At 41.6% G+C, this 20,029-nt stretch overlaps 1 protein-coding gene across 5 annotated transcripts in view; it reads left to right on the plus strand.

Annotated features, from left to right (window-relative positions):
- Positions 1–20,029, plus strand: part of tub (TUB bipartite transcription factor) — a 437,441-nt gene that overhangs the window by 407,905 nt on the left and 9,507 nt on the right. For all 5 annotated transcript variants that reach the window (XM_043705827.1, XM_043705828.1, XM_043705824.1 and 2 more), the window contains 3 exons: positions 1,032–1,146; positions 11,301–11,399; positions 18,033–18,204. In XM_043705827.1, coding sequence (XP_043561762.1) covers positions 1,032–1,146; positions 11,301–11,399; positions 18,033–18,204 — 386 coding nt within the window. The remainder of the gene's footprint in view (positions 1–1,031; positions 1,147–11,300; positions 11,400–18,032; positions 18,205–20,029) is intronic.

Genomic DNA, 20,029 nt, shown 5'->3' on the forward strand with positions numbered 1-20,029 from the left:
ATGAAGGCCAGGTATTTCAATCGACTTGTTTAAGATCTTATTTAAAAGACAAACGTAACTATTTTACATGCTTTTCTTCAAATAAAAACATTAGTTATAGATATGTTTAGATTTTCAGTCACATGATATTTAGAACTTACCAGAAATTGAAATTAGTGCTGGAGTAGGCTGGGGGTTTGGTGGGGGTTTTGGTGCTAAGAGGGTGGTGGGATATTGTTGGGAGAGGAGTTCGACATGTTCCTACAATCTCTGTGTATTGTCAGAATTGAGATAGGCAGCCAATAAATTCACTCAATTGGCCAATTAGTGGGAACACCGCTGATATTTTACCTGAGTTGTGTCAAGCCCCCACTGATGGGGAGGCCACTTGGCAAACCATGGCAACCTTCCAGTGAGCTCCTGGAGAAAGGGCCTTTCTTTCAGGCCAAGCCATTGCTGATGGAAGGATCTCCACTGGCAGTGTCTGAAGCTCTAACGTTGCACGAGTGTTCACTGTGCCACACCCCACCACACCCCCTCCGCCTGGGCCTGGTTCATTGGAAAACAGAAGACCTCATCCTTTACAGGTGCTACAACAACAAGGTGGCCGTGTCTTTCTTCTGCTGTCTCAGCAATGCCCACCTCTATCCATGGGGCTGCTGAGGTCCCTGAACCGTTAGAGCACTGATCCAGGCAGCCAGCCCAAGAGGTGGGCTATAACTTTAATTGGATGGTGGCCCTGTGCAGCAGACCCTTAGTAAGTCACCTTGGGGTCCCATTGTCAACCCACCAATGAATATTCATGATCAAATTCACCTCACCATTTCATCTATCCATACGACTCTGGTTGAACTCAGAAACAAATTGGGTGAAGAACCCTCTGTTAATCTGAACAAGTTCTATTCAGCACTTTGCCACTGGAAAACACACGTGGGAGTTATGCCTCTGGCTGTACAGTTTACACTGAAGACAAGTACTCTATCCAGTTGAGGATAACACGCATGAATCGGAGATAAATCCATTAAGAAACTTGCTATCCATTTGCATTGCAGATCAAATCTAATGGGCACCAAGTTTACAGTCTATGATAACGGAGTGAATCCAGAAAAAGGAAGTTCAAGCCTAGATGCAAGTAACTTGCGACAAGAGTTGGCAGCTGTTTGCTACGTGAGTATTTCATTACAGCAGCATGCTTGTAATTACTCCACAATTGTTATCATTAACATGCTCTGATATAAAACTATCTGCCTGAAAACGTATATCTCTGGCAGAATCATGATTGTATCCAAACAGGAATGAAAGATCACACCACAGAATATGTTAATTCATAGGGAGCATAGGCATGCAAGCCATTCTTCCTGCTCTGCCATTCAAGAAGATCATGGCTGATCATCCACTTCAATACCACTCTATCCCCATCTTCCTTTACCTCACTGGTAATTAGAAGGCTGTCCATCTAAACTTTAAAGATACATTATAAGTGAGCTTGAACAGTCCTCTGCATAGAGAATTCCAAAGATTCAAAACCCTCTGAGATAGAAAATTCTCCCCTTGTCTACGTGGGTTTCCTCCCACAAATCAAAGAAGTGCAGGTTTGATGAATTTGCCCCTCATTGTGAAATTGTGTCCCTAGTTCTATTATTCTGTTACAGTGCTGATTTCAATTCATCCATCTCCCTGTTATTTCAAGCACTTAAGCCTGGGTAACATTAAAGCTGAAGAAATAGTCAACGTACAGAGGATTTTCTTCTTTCCAAGGGAAAATTGTCTGGGGTTTTACAAGATGCCAATGGCCCCTCTCATTTGCCAGGAAATCAGGGGCTTCCATACCTTGGCTGATCACGGAAGCTACAGTTAGGTTTTATGATCTTAAGGTGGTTCAATGCCAGCTGCTGGGGATTCTGCCCTTTTAAGGAGGGATGTATCAATCCATTGAGCTGCTGGAAAATTTTCAGTCTCAGCATTGCCACCAGGAGATTTGGCCATCACTAGGACTGCAACTGGCCCAGAGCACCAAAGGTGAAGAAGGCCCCATCAACAAGGTGTCCAATCAGAAGGGTCCCATTTCCTTAAACCTGCAAGGTCTCTGCTCAGTTATAGCTAGAATTCTCCCATATGGCAATGTACTCAATCTGCACTGGTTAAATGTGAGTGAGGGTAGGAAGATGTCCAAAATGACTCTTTATCGGGCAATTAAGGACCTTAGCTGACAAGAGTGTGAGAAATGTATCCACTACCTTCTTGCAACTAGTAAAATGTCAACAGTAGCAGGAAGGTGATGTAAGTGGGACGAGTGTGGATTTAGAGTAGTTTTTATTGGTTCAGTCGATGAGCCGAAGGGCTCCTCTTGTACTGTATGTTCTATGATTCTACGAGCTCACCAGCCTATGATTTGATGTCCCCACCACCTCCCAGTATTCTCCTTGAAGCTCTGCAAAAGTTTGGCCATTGTTTTATCTCAGTGTAGTATGAATGTGAATTTGACAACATGTTCATTTTGAATCGAGTTAAATTTAACACATCCTTGCCTTTACTTAATGTTAGGCAAAAGTGAGCACTGCAGATGCTAGATACCAGAGTCTAGATCAGAGTGATGCTGGAAAAGCACAGCAGGTCAGGCAGCATCCGAGGAGCAGGAAAATCGACATTTCGGGCCAAAGCCCTTCATCAGGAAGGGCTTTTGCCCAAAACGTTGATTTTCCTGCTCCTGAGATGCCTTTCTTTGCTTGATGTTAGTTTGAAGCAGTAATAGTGAGGATGGTGGCTCAGTGGTTAGTACTGTTGCCTCACATTGCCAGGGACCGGGGTTCAATTCCAGCTTCGGGCAACTGCCTTTGTGAGGTTTCCAAATTCTCCCCTTGTCTACGTGGGCTTCCTCCCACAAATCAAAGAAGTGCAGGTTTGATGAATTGGCTGTGTTAAATTGTCCATAGTGTTCAGAAATGTGTAGGTCAGGTGCATTAGTCAGGGATAAATGTAGAGTAATAGGGTACGAGAATACGTTTGGGTGGGTTACTCTTCAGAGGGTCTGTCTGGACTTGATGGGCCGAAGGGCCTGTTTCCAGCGATTCTAGAAAAAAAGATAAATGGACATTGCTTAAACTTTTAGAAGTTGGGAAAGATGTGGTCTGGTATTTGGTGCAAAGTCCACTACTGATTTTGGTATATCCAGAACATATATATTTGAGAGAGAGAGAGAGAGAGTGAGAGAGAGTGAGAGAGAGAGAGAGATGGACGGGGTGGGGGCGCGATGATTAGAACTTCGTTATAGGAAGCCTGATTGGGAAATTGCTATTGATACAAAGGTGGGCGAATTTGAAAAGCTGTTAGATTGAAAAATCTTAACAAGGGTATAAATGGCATGGGAGACAGATGGAAATTGCAATTTAAGATGGAGAAGTGTGAAGAAAAATAAGTAGACATTGATATTTAATGGAATTGCTTGAAAGCTGTGAAAAATTGATCTTGTGATTAAAATGCACAATTTTCAACAATATGAATACAGCTATGTGTAGTCATTATAAAGATTGAGTGCTCTTTATAGATTGCAAGAGTACAGTAATAATTATCAATTTATGCAAAGTATTTATCAGGCCACAGTCAGGGTACTAGGTGCTGTGTTGTATGTGGTACTTAAAAGGAGATATTCGAGATACAGATGGAATATGGAATAGGTGATGCCTGGACTGTGATACCCTATTTACAGGAAGGGACTCTTTTCACCGGAGCTTATTATTCTAAAAGGAGACAGACAAGTTTTTTGAAATGATTAATGGTTCAAATAATGAATATGAAAGGATGATTGAAGAATCATCAATTTAAAATAGCTGCTAAGATAGTGAGGGGAGAGCTAGATTAATTTGGATCACAAAATACATTGCCAGAGATTAATCCGTCACAACTTCTAATTGCAAAATTGGTTAAGAATTTCGAACAGCAGAAGGTGGAGAGGTATTGAAACACAGCAGGGCAACGGGACTAATTCTGGACTGTTACAGCAAAGAACCAGCAGTAACACCAGAGGGAAATTGGCTTCCTTCTGAGCTGCAAAACTCTGTTTTTTTAACAACAGACAACTGAAGCAAGGACAGATTTCTGACAAATTTGACTCTGCTAATAGAAGAGCTAGGTCAGATTGTACAGGAGTGCTAGTAGACAAATCACAGATTGCCATAGCCTTTTGTTCAGTGTTCAGGAAGTTAATCATTCCAAATAATTAATGAAGTTGTGATGGGAGAGCTAGCAATTCCTTAACAATCACCACCAGCCATGATCTAGCCATTTTTAAATATAAACTTTTAGTTATGTTTTTATGAAAGAGAACATCGATACACTATCTTTCACATTGAGAGTTAAATTTCATCCACAAATCAACGTGACCAAAAGAGGAGAGTATATGGAATGTGAACAAATTTATGATAATTGAACCCATTTCAGATTCAGAATATACTCAGAACGGGGTACAAATAAACAAAGGCTCATTGGGTCTAATCACGTTTCTAATGGTATTATTATTTTTGTATCAATGAGTGGCTCCTATGTAGAACAGAGAAAGCATTAACTCATGTAGAGTCCTTTGTTGGAAACCTGAAGAACTAGAAAATGCAAAGAGAGGGTTTGAGTGATGGCACTGAAAAAGAGATTGGAATGGAGTTAGTGCAACCAGTAGAAATACTGGATAATAGCCTAAAATGGTTAAATTTAGGGGAGTTGATTAGTGATAATGGAGGGTGAGAGTAGCTGACAAAAAACCTGAATGAACTCTTTATGGAATGATATAAACAGGCATCCAGATTTCTGCACTGGAAGTGAAAGGTTAAAGTCTATTGATTTATATCCATATTTCATGACTATATATTTATATGTATATTGCCTATCTAGATTCTTGTCTTTCAGAAACTTTCATATTATTTTTCTCATTCTGTTTAAGTGACAGTTTTATAAATTTGTGCATCTGTGTGCCTATTACAAAACTGTGTATGAGCAAGTAAAATTAATCTAGGTCATTTTATGTGATAATTATTGATTGTGTAAATTCTACATAAAATTTTCGAGCAAACCTTTTGCTGTCTCGATTGCTGGGAACCTGCAGAAGTCCTGACAAGTTGACCTATGTGAAATCCCCCAGGAAGTTTCATGCTCCTCCATGAAAGCCTGTGTCTCTGAGCATGTGCCAGAGCCTTAGTTTAAATGTACTTGCCTGGAGAGTTAACCCAGGAAAGGTTAGACAGATTAAATCCACATCTAATTCCTGGGCAACTGCAGAACTGACACCACAGTCACTCACATTGACCCCATGACTAACTCCTCCCCCCAAACCCCACAAATAAAGCCATGACTTCTCAACTGTTCTCCAACTACCTGACCTTGCCTGTGACCAATTCAATTGGCACTAACCCAACCCCTCCCAACCTAATAGTTATGCCCAAAATATCCAACAGAGTGCTTAACCCCCAAGCCAACTTCCCTCTTGACCTAATCTGACTATGCCTCCACCACCCCACTGACAATTTGACAAATACCCTCTGATCCCCTGACTTCCCCAACCAGACCTGACTATTCCTGATTTGACAATCCTCTGCCCAAGACCATAAGAAACTACAGAGAGTTGTGAACACACCCCAATCCATCACCCAAATCAACCTCTCATCCATTAACTCCATCTCTCTGCCTCAGGAAGACAGCCAACATCATCAAAGACCCCTCCTACCTCAATTATAGGTTCTTCCAACCTCTTCCATCAGGCAAAGGTATGAAAGGCTAAAAACATGCACCAACAGGTTCAAGCACAGCTTCTTTCCTGCTGTTATTAGATTTCTGAATGGACTTCTCAATTTTCAAATCTAATATTGACCTTGATTTTTGTGATTTGGAGGTGCCAGTGTTGGACTGGCGTGTACACAGTTAAAAATCACACAACACCAGGTTATAATCCAACAAGTTTATTTGGAAGCACTAGCTTTCAGAGTGCTGCTCCCTTAACAGGTGGGGTTGTCTAAATAGACCTGTTGGACTATAACCTGGTGTTGTGTGATTTTTTAACTTTGGTTTTTGTGCATCTTCTTTGCAGCTGTAACTTTGTATTCCTCACTCTGTTTGATTACCCGATGATCTTTGTATGTTGTGATCTGCCTGTACTATACACAAAACAAAACTTTTCACAGTACCTAGTTGCATGTGACAATAACAAATCAAACCAAATTATATCAAATCACTAACCTCACCACACGTCAACTCATTAACCCACTTTCCCACTGACACATTTAGACCCCTCTCCACCTCAGCCACATACCCACTTACCACAGTCACCAACCCACCTTCCCACCTACCCATTCACAAACATTCAAGCTGCAGATTTAGACTTGCCAGACGGCATCCAGTGTCACTAAGAGATGCATTTCTGGCCTTTCCCACTCTCATCTGGAAATCTGGGCTCAGAAAATCCAGGAGAAATGCAAAGAAGTGTCATGTTGAGGAAATATTCAAGTGGAATGGCAATCTGACAGTGATACTTGGAACATGAGGACTATAGTTTTACATACTTTAAACTGTATTATATCTTGTAATATGTGTTTATTATATATAGAGAGGTAAGAATATGGTGATAATGCCACTGGACGAGTGATCAGTTAACATTCTGGGGATACAGGTTTGAATCCCGCTATAGGAGATGGTGACATTGAATTCAGTTTTAAAAATCTGTAAATATAAAAGAGTTCATTGATGACTATTGCCAAGTGTCATAAAAAGAAAGGAAGTATGGCCTTTATGTGATTCCAGACATATAATAATGTGGTTGACTCTTAACCACCCTCTGAAATGGCCTAACCTAGCTTGCCGCTATCAAAAATTGGTACAGAAAGTTTAAACAAAGTAATGAAACCGGACAGACCACCCAACATTAAAAAAACACAGTCTTGTCAACCTTGCAAAGTCCTTCTTACTGACAACTGGGGGCTTAAGCTAAAATTGGGAGAGCAATCTCACGGATTTATTCATGATGAAGGGCTTTTGCCCGAAACGTCGATTTTACTGCTCCTCAGATGCTGCCCGAACTACTGTGCTCTTCCAGCACCACTAATCCAGAATCTGGTTTCCAGGATCTGCAGTCATTGTTTTTACCTATCTCACAGACTAGTCAAGCAAGAGCCTCATGATCATTTAATCATACCTTACAAACGATATCCCCAACTTGTTGGTTTGACAGCCATTTCAAGTGTTGAGTTCAGCAACTACAGACTTTATTTTGCAATCATACACTGGGAAACGTACTTGGTAAAAGTGCAGCAAAGTCCCTCTCCAAAACACATCTACATAATAATTTATACACTTAATTATTACATTGCTTTACAATATTTTTACAGTTCACTTGTCATTGAATATCTTAGCACTTATAGCACATATCTGTATCAATAAAAAGGGCTATCTATGCTCTGCAGATATGATTTCATGTTCCCATTATGTCTCCAGTTTGGCTCTCATCAACCTGAGGATCTTGTTTCAAGCTATTGTTCAGTTTTACAACTTACATACATTCTTAGCTTGGCTCCTACAGTATTGGCTTTGTATTCCATCGTGCCTACAGTTTCATCTACATTTTCCTTCATGTTCAGATTAGATGTTTGATTAGATTAGATTCCCTAGAGTATGGAAACAGGCCATTTGACCCAACAAGTCTACACCAACCCTCTGAAGAGTAACCCACCCAGACCCATTCCCCTATCCTATAGGTACCCATGACTAATGCACCTAACACTACGGGCAATTTGATTCACTGAATAGTTGAAGAGGGAATACCAGAAGCAGTCAGGCATACCCAAAAATGAGAGGTCAACCTGGGTGAAGCCACAACACAGAAATACTTGCATGTCAAGTCCCAAAAGCAGCAAATAAGTGATCTAGCAAACAACAGATCAGAACTAACTCCATAGTCCTGTTAGATCTAGTCAGGAATGGTGGTAGCTAATGATACAACTAACAGGAGTTAGAGGGTCCACTATGAACATCATTCTCAACAAAGAGAAGCCCAGCACAGTGCAAAAGACACCTTTAGCCATAAGGGCCTGGTGGATGATCCATCTTAGTCTCCTCCTGAAGTCCCTAGCACCATCGATACCAGTCCTCAGCCAATTTGATTCACTGCATGTCATATCAAGAAATGGCTGATTGCACTGAAAGATGCAAAGGCTATTACCCTTGACAACAATAAAACAAGTGTTGAAGGCATGTTCCATACCCAGCTGCTCCCTAGCCAAGCTGCTCAATGCAACTACAACACTGGCATTAACCTGAAAATTTAGAAAATTGCTCAGATATGTCCTGTCCACAAAAAAATCTGACCCTGCCAATTATCACACTCTCAGTGTACCCTCAATAATCAGAAAATTGATGAAAGGGGTCATCACCAGTGCTATCAAATGGCAAAGGAATGACCTGTTTACCACTGCTCAGTTTAACTTCCACCGGAGCCACTCAGTTCCTGAACTCATTACAGCCTTGGTCCAAATATGTACAAAAAAGCTTAACCCAGAGGTGGGGGATGTGACTCCTCTTGACATCAAGGTGCCATTTAACTGAATATGGCCTCAAGAAACCCTAGCAAGACTGGAGTCGATAAGAATCAGGAGGAAACTCTGCACAGATCGAAGTCATAGCAGGCACAAAAGAAGATGGCTTTGGTTGTTGGATGTCAATTATCTCACCTCCAGAACATTTCTGAAGAAGTTTCTCGGGGTAATAACCTAGGCCCAACCATCTTCAACTACTTAATCAGTTACCTTTTCTCTTTGAAAAAAGGTTAGAAGTGGGGATGTTTGTCGATGATTATTCAATGTTCTGCACCATTTGTGAATCTTAGGTACTGAAACAGTTTGAGTCTACATGTAACAAGGTCTGAAAAATATTCAGGCTTGTGTTGTTAAGTGACAACTAACATTCACACCACACAGGTTGCAGATAATGACCTCTCCAACTCCTATTAGAGGATCTAACCATTGTCCCACAATGTTCAATACCATTATGGGGTGGCATGGTGGCTCAGTGGTTAGTACTGCTGCCTCACAGCACCAAGGACCTAGGTTCGATTACAGCCTCTGGCAATTGTCTGTGTGGAATTTGGACATTCTCCCCGTGTCTGTGTGGGTTTCCTGCAGGTGCTCCGGTTTCCTCCCACAGTCCAAAGATGTGCAGATCAGGTGAATTGGCCATTCTATATTGCCCATAGTGTTAGGTGTATTAGTCAGAGGGAAATGGGGTCTTGGAGGGTAACTCTTTGGAGGGTCAGTGAGGACTTGTCAGGCTGAAGGGCCTGTTTCCACACTGTAGGGAATCTAACCTGATTACTGTCACTGAATTTCCCCCACTGCCAACATCCTGGAAGTTACTATTGACCAGAAACTGAACCAAAACACCCATAAATTGTGTGTCCGCAACAACAAGTCAAAAGCTAGGAATTCTGCACTGAGTAAGTCACCTCCTGCATCCCCAGTGCTTGTCTACAAGGCATGAGCCAGATGTTTAGTATAATATTCTTCACTTATCTAGAATAGAGCAGCTCAAACAGAGTTCAACATTATCCAGGATAAAATATCCCCCTTAATCAGCACCATACCCACCACCATCAACATTCACTTCCTTCACCACTGATGTACAGTGGCAGCAGGTGTATCATGCACTCAACAACTACCAAGGCTCACAGCACCTTCCAAACACATGACCTCTACCACATAGAAAAACAAGGGCACCAGATGCATAGAACTACCACAATTTGTGAGTTCTCCTCCCTGAGGATTTTGGATAAATCATAGGAAAGTGAGCAGGGGCGGGGGCGGATGATGTCAATGGCCTCAGATGCCGAAAGAGTTTACACCACTTGATGTTGCCAATGGAAATACATACCACTGATGGTCCCCATCGATGTTTAATCTACATGACAAAGAAGTGAGGTTTCACCATAGTGGAGATCTGCACCTTGCATCAAATTACAAAGAAATTTACAGCTTTTTGCCCAAATGTTGGATTAATGCAAAGTTTCTGCTCAATATGAGCCTCCTCTCATCTAATTTTATTTTAACACCAATATATTCTTTAAATCATTTCTCCCTCAAGTATGTTAAATACATCTTACATGTGGCTGCAAAAAGACATATTTTGTTGAAGATTTTCATCTTGCAGCAGAAGAAAATGCTGATTAGTTGGCAAATGGACACTGATTAAAGGAGGCATCGTTATGGAAAATGCACTAGTTAATTATAAATGACAGTTAACTGCCATTTTTTGTGTATAAATTATAAATCAGGCAGATTGACTGTCAAGTTGATTGCATACTGTATAAACGTTTTGCCTTAATTTGGATTTTAACACTGGTCATAGCTTTTATTACAGTTTATACAGGTTGCTAAATAGTTTGATTCCGTATCAGGAACAGAAGGTGTCTTTAAGTGCATCAGTCTTTTTGAAATGTTCATTAATAGATGTTCATAGAATCTGTGAGAGTATAATGTAATAGAATATATGATTAAATATTTTTGTTGTAAGGCTTTGAATTGATATTCACTTATTTTACTGAAATGCTTATTCCCAACACTAAGATGTGCCAGAACTTTCTGCTATCTGTTTTAGACCCCTCCATTTCACACTGATACTACAGCTGAAATCAGGATTGTTTTAATATAGCAACTAATGGATTGGAAGTTGGTTCCACATATTTTTGTCAAATGTTATTATGGATGATTACAAGGCAGAAGTATGGTAGTCCTGCAATTTGGCCAACAGTGTCTCTGCCTTTCCATGAAGAAAATAGTGGCCTCAGTGTCTCATGCAAACTCCCTAAATTCAGGGTTTTCTCAGAGGCACCAAAATTAAATAGGGCATTTGATTTTGTCACCTCATATATACAAATGTGGGACAGGCTGTACACGGGTTCCTTCACAATATTTTATCATGTGTTATTATTACATGGACACTGTCTAATTGCTTATGCTAAAAGACATATTGGGAGTAGTCATTTCACATTTGGGAAAAATGCAATTTCTATTGACTTCTTCTCTGCAACCAGAAATCTCTCAGTTTTGCCATTCATTTGGCATCTGATTGACTGTCCTGACCTATCATCTCTTGTGTTGTACCAACTGCTGCATACCAATGCGTACAATTACGATCAGCATGAATGTCATAGCTGTTGTCTGCTATGTTTGCTTGTTCGACAAGTGACATTATTAACCTAATAAACTATCTTTGAGAATACCTGGCTTTTTCCAAAGTTATTAACTGTTGTACATTGGTTAAGATGTAACCTTTTGCTTCCTTCTGCTTCTGCTTAGGAAACAAATGTTCTGGGTTTCAAGGGACCTCGGAAGATGAGTGTAATCATTCCTGGCATGAACATGGATCATGAAAGAGTGTCTATCAGGCCTCGCAATGTAAGTTTCAAGACATCAACAGCCTCCATTTGAAATTCACAATCATGTAATACCTCTCATTAAAGGAAGCAGTACAGTACAGGCCAGTGAGAGAAATAATGGACCTGGTGCTTCTCCTGCTTCTGGGCTCTTAATTTGTTTCTCCCCTAAATGTTCCCTCTCACGTCCTTCAATTTCCAAGAATTGGGAAACATATTTATAGTGTTTTAGCAGTCTTAGCTAAACATGATCATTCATTTAATGCAACCAGATAGCTCTGTTGAAATTGGTTTTATGCAATATCCAGACAGCAATATCCAAAATAATTAAACTTTGCAAACACTACAATCTACAGTATTGTAGTGTGTATAAATGGGAAAAATCTGAATAGTTAGTGATATGTTTTTATTTTCACATGGCTCTTCATTTCACTTTCAAGTTTTAAAAATGGCAAAATTGTCCAGTAACTTAGCACTAATATGCAGTATTGTGTATTGCTCTCCACAAAAGTGTGCTTTGTTAACAGAAAAATTACACATTGCATTGACTGATAAGTATTTTCTCATTTTAAATTGAAATGAACTACATTTATCCAGCATGGAGTGTAAAATAACACAGCAAAGTATTGGAATGTTAGAACTCTAAAATATAAACAGAAACTGTTGGAAATACTCAGCAGGCCAAGCAGCATTTATGGAGAGAGAAACAAAGCGAATACTTCAGATCCACCAGAACATCAGTGTGGGGTTCTGCAGAGTTACATAGGGGCTGCCCCTGTATGACTCAAACCCAACCACGACCGACTCCCACAGCCATCTGCTATAAACCGACCGACTCCCACAGGTACCTAGACTACACCTCCTCCCACCCTGCCCCCTGTAAAAACGCCATCCCATATTCCCAATTCCTTCGTCTCAGCCGCATCTGCTCCCAAGAGGACCAGTTCCAAAACCGTACAACCCAGATGGCCTCCTTCTTCAAGGACCGCAATTTCCCGCCAGACGTAGTCGACGATGCCCTCCACCGCATCTCTTCCACTTCCCTCTCCTCCGCCCTAGAGCCCCGCCCCTCCAACTGCCATTAGGATAGAACCCCACTGGTCCTCACCTACCACCCCACCAACCTCCATGTACAACGTATCATCCGCCGTCATTTCCGCCACCTCCAAACGGACCCCACCACCAATGATATATTTCCCTCCCCTCCCCTATCAGCGTTCCGAAAAGACCACTCCCTCCGTGACTCCCTCGTCAGGTCCACACCCCCCACCAACCCAACCTCCACTCCCGGCACCTTCCCTTGCAACCGCAAGAAATGCAAAACTTGCACCCACACCTCCCCCCTTACTTCCCTCCAAGGCCCCAAGGGACACTTCCATATCCGCCACAAATTCACCTGCACCTCCACACACATCATCTATTGCATGCGCTGCACCCGATGTGGCCTCCTCTATATTGGGGAGACAGGCCGCCTACTTGTGGAACATGTCAGAGAACACCTCTGGGACACCCAGACCAACCAACCCAACCACCCCGTAGCCCAACACTTTAACTCCCCCTCCCACTCCACCAAGGACATGCAGGTCCTTGGACTCCTCCATCGCCAGACCATGGCAACACGATGGTTGGAGGAAGAGCGCCTCATCTTTTGCCTGGGAACCCTCCAACCACAAGGGATGAACGCAGACTTCTCCAGTTTCCTCATTTCCTCTACCCCCACCTTGTCTCAGTCAAATCCCTCGAACTCAGCACCGCCTTCCTAACCTGCAATCATCTTCCTGACCTCTCCACCCCCACCCCACTCTGGCCTATCACCCTCACCTTGACCTCCCTCCACCTATCGCATTTCCAAAGCCCCTCCCCCAAGTCCCCTTTTATCTTAGCCTGCTGGACACACTTTCCTCATTCCTGAAGAAGGGCTTATGCCCGAAACTTCGATTCTCCTGTTCCTTGGATGCTGCCTGACCTGCTGTGCTTTTCCAGCAACACATTTTCAGCTAGTGAAGGTGTTTAGTATACTTTCCTTTATTAGTCAGAGCATTGAGTATAGAAGTTGGGAGGTCATGTTGCGGCTGTACAGGAAATTGGTTAGGCCACTTTTGGAATATTATGTGCAATTCTGGCCTCCCTCTTATGGGAATGATGTTGTGAAACTTGAAAGGGTTCAGAAAAGATTTACAAGGATATTGCCAGGGTTTGGGCTACAGGGAGAGACTGAATAGGCTGGGACTGTTTCCTGTGGAGCATTGGAGGTTAATGGGTGACCTTATAGAGGTTTATAAAATCATGAGAGGAATGGATAGGGTTAATAGACAAAGTCTTTTCCCTCGGTTGGGGGAGTCCACAACTAGAGTGCATACGTTTAGGTTGAGAGGGGAAAGATTTAAAAGGGACCTAAGGAGTAACGTTTTCATGCAGAGGGTGGAATGAGCTGCCAGAGAAAATGGTGGAGGATGGTACAATTACATCATTTAAAAGACATCTGGATGGGCGCATGAATAGGAAGGGTTTAGAGGGATATGGGCCAAGTGTTGGCAAATGGGACTAGATTAATTTAGGATATCTGGTTGGCATGGACGCGCTAGACCTAACGGTCTGTTTCCATGCTGTACATCTCTATGACTCTGTCTGGCTTGGGAAGTGTAAATGATGGGCTGTCTTGAGGATGACGTGTCTGTGAAAAGCAACCCCAAATGCTGAGCCTACTGTCCTTTGAACAATTTCACCATTTGGTTCATTGTTCTGTGAACCTGATTTTAATGTACAAAATCTAAATTTGGATCAGCTCTGACTGAGACTCCTGGTTCAGGCATAACCTAATTCTGAGGGGATTCAGGAGAATAGGATCTGTTTATTGTGCATAAATTGGGACCTTGACCATACTATGTGGAGAGAACTGATTAATAGTCAGCCATCAGATGATCAAGCTTCAGAGCTTCCACCGGAGTTGACATTCCTACCAGCACTGTGTGTGCATCATTTTGTTCTTATAGTTGTTACTTCTGCAACATAGATACTCTGTGCTTTCAAGATCATTTTAATTAAGGTAGGTGAAAGCATTGACTATTGACTTGGAAATGTAAGTATCTCTATAACAAGATGTTTACAAAATTAACATGTGGAGCCAAACTACTTGTTTTTTCTCATGCCAGGCACCAAGGATGCTGCCCATTACAGCATCTGTAGTCAAAAGAAGAAATTCTAGGCTAATTGTGTTCATTAATTTCTTATTTAGCCTGAGGGAAACGTTTTTTAATTAGTCCATTAGGTCCATTGGCTATTCACTGAAGTGGAGATTGTGCTAATTGTGCTGACTAAATACAAACTATTTCCCAGAATTGTTCCTGCTATGTTATTCGCATTAAGGTTATTTACATGACGTCTTTAAAAAAAAATTGCTGTTGCTTACTTTATCAGCTAATTTACTTGTTTTTGAATTAATTCTTTGAAGGATGCAATGTGATTAAATGGAGAAGCTGGCTTCTTCACTGTTTAGTCAGTAAAATCAGTCAATGTCTTGACGCTAACCAACTATTTTTTAAACTTCAGTTGAAAGTTGTTGACACAACAAAAGACTGCTACTAATTTATTGACCTTGACCAATCATTCAGCTAACTAGTAAGGTAACATCAAATGCTGTGATCAATTCTCGCTAATGGGCTAAAAAAAAACCCCAAAGAACTGCAGATGCTGGATCTTTCTGAAGGAACCGAAACATTAACTCTGCTTTCTCTCCACAGATGCTGCCAGACTTCCTGAGTTTCTTCAGCAATTTCAGTTTTTGTTCTAGTTAATAGGCTTTCTGAATCGTGCAGATAGTAGATTATTGTCAGTCCAGAACTAGTCAGTTCCAAGATATAATTTGATTCAAATCAATTTAGCAAAGAAAATGACAGCGTAGATTTCCTGTAAGTAAGCCAAATACCTATATTCCAGTATTTCCTGTGTAATTTTCTCTTTATTTCACCTTTAACATCTGGTGTTAGTTACTGGTAAATAAACCAGGCACACAGAGCTTGACATGATCTCAATCCTGTCCAAGTAAGATAGAGAATGGAATTTCACTGATTCCATGATGATGTGCTTGGATGTAGAAGGTGGTAAGAAGAAAAATCCTTCAGGCAATAGATTGAGACAGATTCATAAAATGCTCTCACCACTCGCCAAATTACCCAGAGGCATTCAGGGAATGGAAGTGGGATGGCCACAGATTGGAGGGGAGTCAATTGAGCCTGTGAAAGGAACAATTGACCACACTTTTTTAAAATCTATTTTCCATAGACTCTACTGAGGATCAATGGTTCATTGCTTAAAAGATGCAAGAATTCAGTGGCAGGCAAGTGTTGGTGGAAACTAATAAGAACAGAATTCAGCTGAGTTTGCAAATGGGACAAGGTCTTTTTAGTGAATCAAAAGTTGGGACCTTTACAGGAATTTCAGTGTGTAAGCCCCATGGTTAAGGGCTGCTTTGGAAGGGTGTGGCAGGGAGGAATTTATGGGATCTTCCAGTCAGTGGCTCTTAGCAGGATTAAGCAGGTGACAAAAGCTCAGGTCCAGACAGCATGGCAATACGTTAGGATTTGTACTGATTGGAGAAGTCAGGTTGAGAGGAAATTGGATGTGGTACCATAGCAGTATTCCCTCAGGCTCAGCTGTGTGTGTGTGGCCAGCAAGGCTCCCTAGAAGCAGAGCTGAAAATGTGTTGCTGGAAAAGCGCAGCAGGTCAGGCAGCATCCAAGGAGCAGGAGAATCAATGTTTCGGGCATGAGCCCTTCTTCAGCTCTGATCTCCAGCATCTACAGTCCTCACTTTCTCCTCCCTAGAAGCAGTCAGGTATGATAACGGTCTCTCAATTTCCACATCAGTAAGCAACCAGCTATATGTTCAGATACAGTCTTTAGAGGCACTGGCTCTCTAGCATCTCTACAAAGCTGTGCGTTTGGTTGTACACCCTATGTATTACACCTTCTTTCAACATTAGTCTACCTTCTGCCTCCTATGCACCACCTTTTCCACGTTCCATTGTAATATCATTCCAGCTGCTGTTCCATTGCATCTGATTAGTATAATCTGTTTCACCCAATCTCCTCCACATTGGGGGAATCCAGCTCTGAAAGCTTATTGCCCATTTAGATTGACAGAATGGCTGTAGCTGCCATGGTGTTGCCTGCTCTGGTTGCAGGGAACCTGAGGAATACCCTTCCACAGCAGCCCTTCACTGTTGGGCTTACATACTGCAATCCCTGTCAAGGTCCCAACCTTCGATTCCCTACAGAAAATGACTGCAGGACTCCAAATAAACCCTCAAGGCATGTACTAGCTCTTCAGGAAGCTGCCATGACCCACATATCCTCAGTAAATCATAAGAATATAAGAACTAGGAGCAGGAGTGGCAATGACTATATTCCAAGGATTAATATATGTAAAGTCACGTGGTAGCAATGACCATATTCCATGGATTAATATAAGTAAAGTCACATGGTGGCAACAGTTGTATTGTTTTTCCGCCTCATGTTAGGGTTTCAAAAGGTGTTGGCAACAGTGTCTTCAGTGGCTACCCCTTGTGATCCAGCATCCATCCATTAATTTAGTTGGGTCACCTTGAGAGTTGTTAGTTAAAGAGGAAGTGGATAGATTTTTGAAATATCAGAGAGATGACGGTTATGCTGATCTTGTACAAAAGAGGAATTGAAGCCTAGACAGATCAACCATGATTTTGTCAAATAGTGGGACAGGCTTCAGGGGCCAAATGTCTTTGCAAGACACATGAGCTCATAATGCACTGACAGAAATACACTGTTGTCTTCTGTTAGTTAAATTGTGCCACTTTAAATGTCCATCATTGTGTCAGTTGGAGGCCAACCATAAATGGTTTTTCACTCTTCTCAATGCATCAAGCACCTCTGTCTCAATATAGCCCTCTTGTGGGAGGCAACTCCGTGGATCCGCTTATACACTGATCCTTGGACATTACCTCGGTGGAGGTTGGTCACCTCAGTTCGCATCTCATGGCTGCCAGAAGAGATGCAGTTCTGCCACATTGCCATGATACATGCCACCCACCTTGTCAGACCTCACAGGTCATTTGTAAAGTTTCTGTCCATATTACTGCAACCCTGTGACTGCTGATAATTTCAGCCACCTTCAGCCATGTTTTCTTCCTCAGGCTTGCTGGCTTCTTCCTTCTCCCCTGAAGGATCACCTCCTTGGAGATCTCACTGAAACAAGAATCCATCTTTCCTCTTGCTTCAGCCACTTACTGGTTCCCTCCTGCTGCACCCCTTTCTATGCCCTCTATGTGTGCAGCCTGTATAGCTGCTAGCATCCTGTCAGCCACCCTTTCTTGGCCAAGGTCAACACTAGATGAATACTAATTGGCTGATTATTGGAAGATCGCTGAAGATCTCATTCCTATATAACCTGCAAATGTTTTCCTGAGTTGGGACATGAACTCTTTTAATCCACCCCAAAATATTATAAGGAAATGCTAGCTTTCAATTTACCTAAGAAGACTATTTTGGAGAGGGAGTGGGATATATAGCAACAAGTTGTTACCTTGCTCAGACCATGAAATATGATATTTGTCAAAGACAGTCATGAATCTACATCGACTTGAAGAAACTTGAATCAGTGTTATCTTCTCTTTTTGATGAAGGAACATGAAACTTTGCTGGCAGGATGGCAGAACAAAAATACGGAGAGTATAATTGAGCTTCACAACAAAACTCCAGTATGGAATGATGATACTCAATCCTATGTCCTTAATTTCCATGGTCGGGTTACACAGGCTTCTGTGAAGAATTTCCAAATTATTCATGACAATGACCGTAAGTAGTAAACTCATAGCTGTATAGAAACTTCTAGAAACAATTAAAATGAATGACAATATTTGTGACTGTGATACCAGGAAGCATAGGGCTTGATTGAGTAAAATATGTATTGAACCCGAGAATGGCAACACATACAACATTAAATAGCTGTTAAATTGTTACTGCGTATCACATTAGGTTAAGCTTAATTTGAGTGGAGTTCTATCATATATTTTCAATTGCATAATTTGAAATAAACCGTTCTATTAGTAATATATTGGAAAAAGAAATTGACCTTTTCAACACATTGTTGCTAAAACTTTGGTGAGAGTCCATAGAATGAAATAGGTTAGATCTTGGCCTCAGAAAAGCATTTCCAGCTGGCCTTTGGTGGAGGAAGGGCTGAGGAGTTTTGCCTGGCACAGGACTGAGAATCATCATGAAGAGAAACTGAGACCAAGCTCACCAAGGGGTTCTTAGAAGACTCCCAGCTCTGTGCTCTTTGATCATAATTTACACCCAGTTGGGGTGTGAAGGGGTTGGAGGTATTCCTTCATTATGGCATGAAAGTGTCAGTCTAAAGAGTATACTCCAGTCCTTGAACGAGACTCAAACCTGTAACTTTCTGAAGTATGTACCTACAGAGCCAAAACTTTCACACTGGCAAACATTTAGAATAAATGACCAATATTGCTAAATTGTTTAATAGAATATGTTTTAAGTGGTTAAGATTAGATTAGATTGCCTACAGTGCAGAAACAGGCCCTTTGGCCCAACAGGTTCACACTGACCCACCGAACACTAACCCACCCAGACCAATTCCCCTAATCCCTACTCCCTACTAAGGCACCTGTCACTATGGGCAATTTAGCATTGCCAATTCACCTGACCTGCACACCTTTGGACTGTGGGAGGAAACCAGAGCACCCGGAGGGAACCCACACAGACACGGAGAGAATGTGCAAACTCCACACAATCACCCGAGGCTGGAATCAAACCCGGGTCCCTGGGGCTGCGAGGCAGCAGTGCTAACCGCTGAGCCACCATACCACCCATTAAACAGCCCCTCCTTTAATGGCCCAATTATTAAATAATTACAGAGGTCATTTTGAATGGATTTCCCAATGCCAATCCACTTGCTTTTAGCTGTAATCTGCACCATTGTCAACATTTCTAATTTCAGCTTTCATTCAACAGGATGTATGCTTAGTTAATTATCCTTATCAGTACTACTATTAACCCTATAATTCAGCTTCCAGAAACATCTTTCTTTTAAGTCACTTATAGGACATATGCATTTCTGGTTTGGATAGCATTTACTGCCCATCCCTAATAGCCCAGAGGACAGTTAAGAATCATATTGCTGTTGGTCTGGAGTCACATATAGGCCAGACCAGGTAAGGATGGCAGATTTCCTTCCCTAAAGGGCATTAGTGAACCAGATTGGTTTTTCCCGACAATCGACAATTAGACTCTTCATTCCAGAATTTTTTAAAATTGAATTCAAATTCTACCATTTTTGTGCCAGGAATTGAACCCAGGTCCCCAGATCATGAGTTGAGTTTCTGGATTAATGGTCAAGCGATAATACCACAAGGCTATTCCCTCCCCATTTCATCCCACTTTTTGCACCACACAGTTGACAATAATTACTTCAATCAGACGAGACTAAGGGATATATTTTTTTCACTGATTCCTCTATGAGTCAGTGAAAATGGAAAATTCATTCTCTAGTATATAATGTCACCGACATTTTTGCTAATGTTAGTCATTATAGCAAAACAAATGGCTGCCAATGGTAATCCAATGTCATTGAGTGAAAAGCCTGAAATATTTTTATATT

The sequence above is a fragment of the Chiloscyllium plagiosum genome, chromosome 16, assembly GCF_004010195.1.
Source record: "Chiloscyllium plagiosum isolate BGI_BamShark_2017 chromosome 16, ASM401019v2, whole genome shotgun sequence".
In the NCBI taxonomy this organism is placed as follows: Eukaryota; Metazoa; Chordata; class Chondrichthyes; order Orectolobiformes; family Hemiscylliidae; genus Chiloscyllium; species Chiloscyllium plagiosum.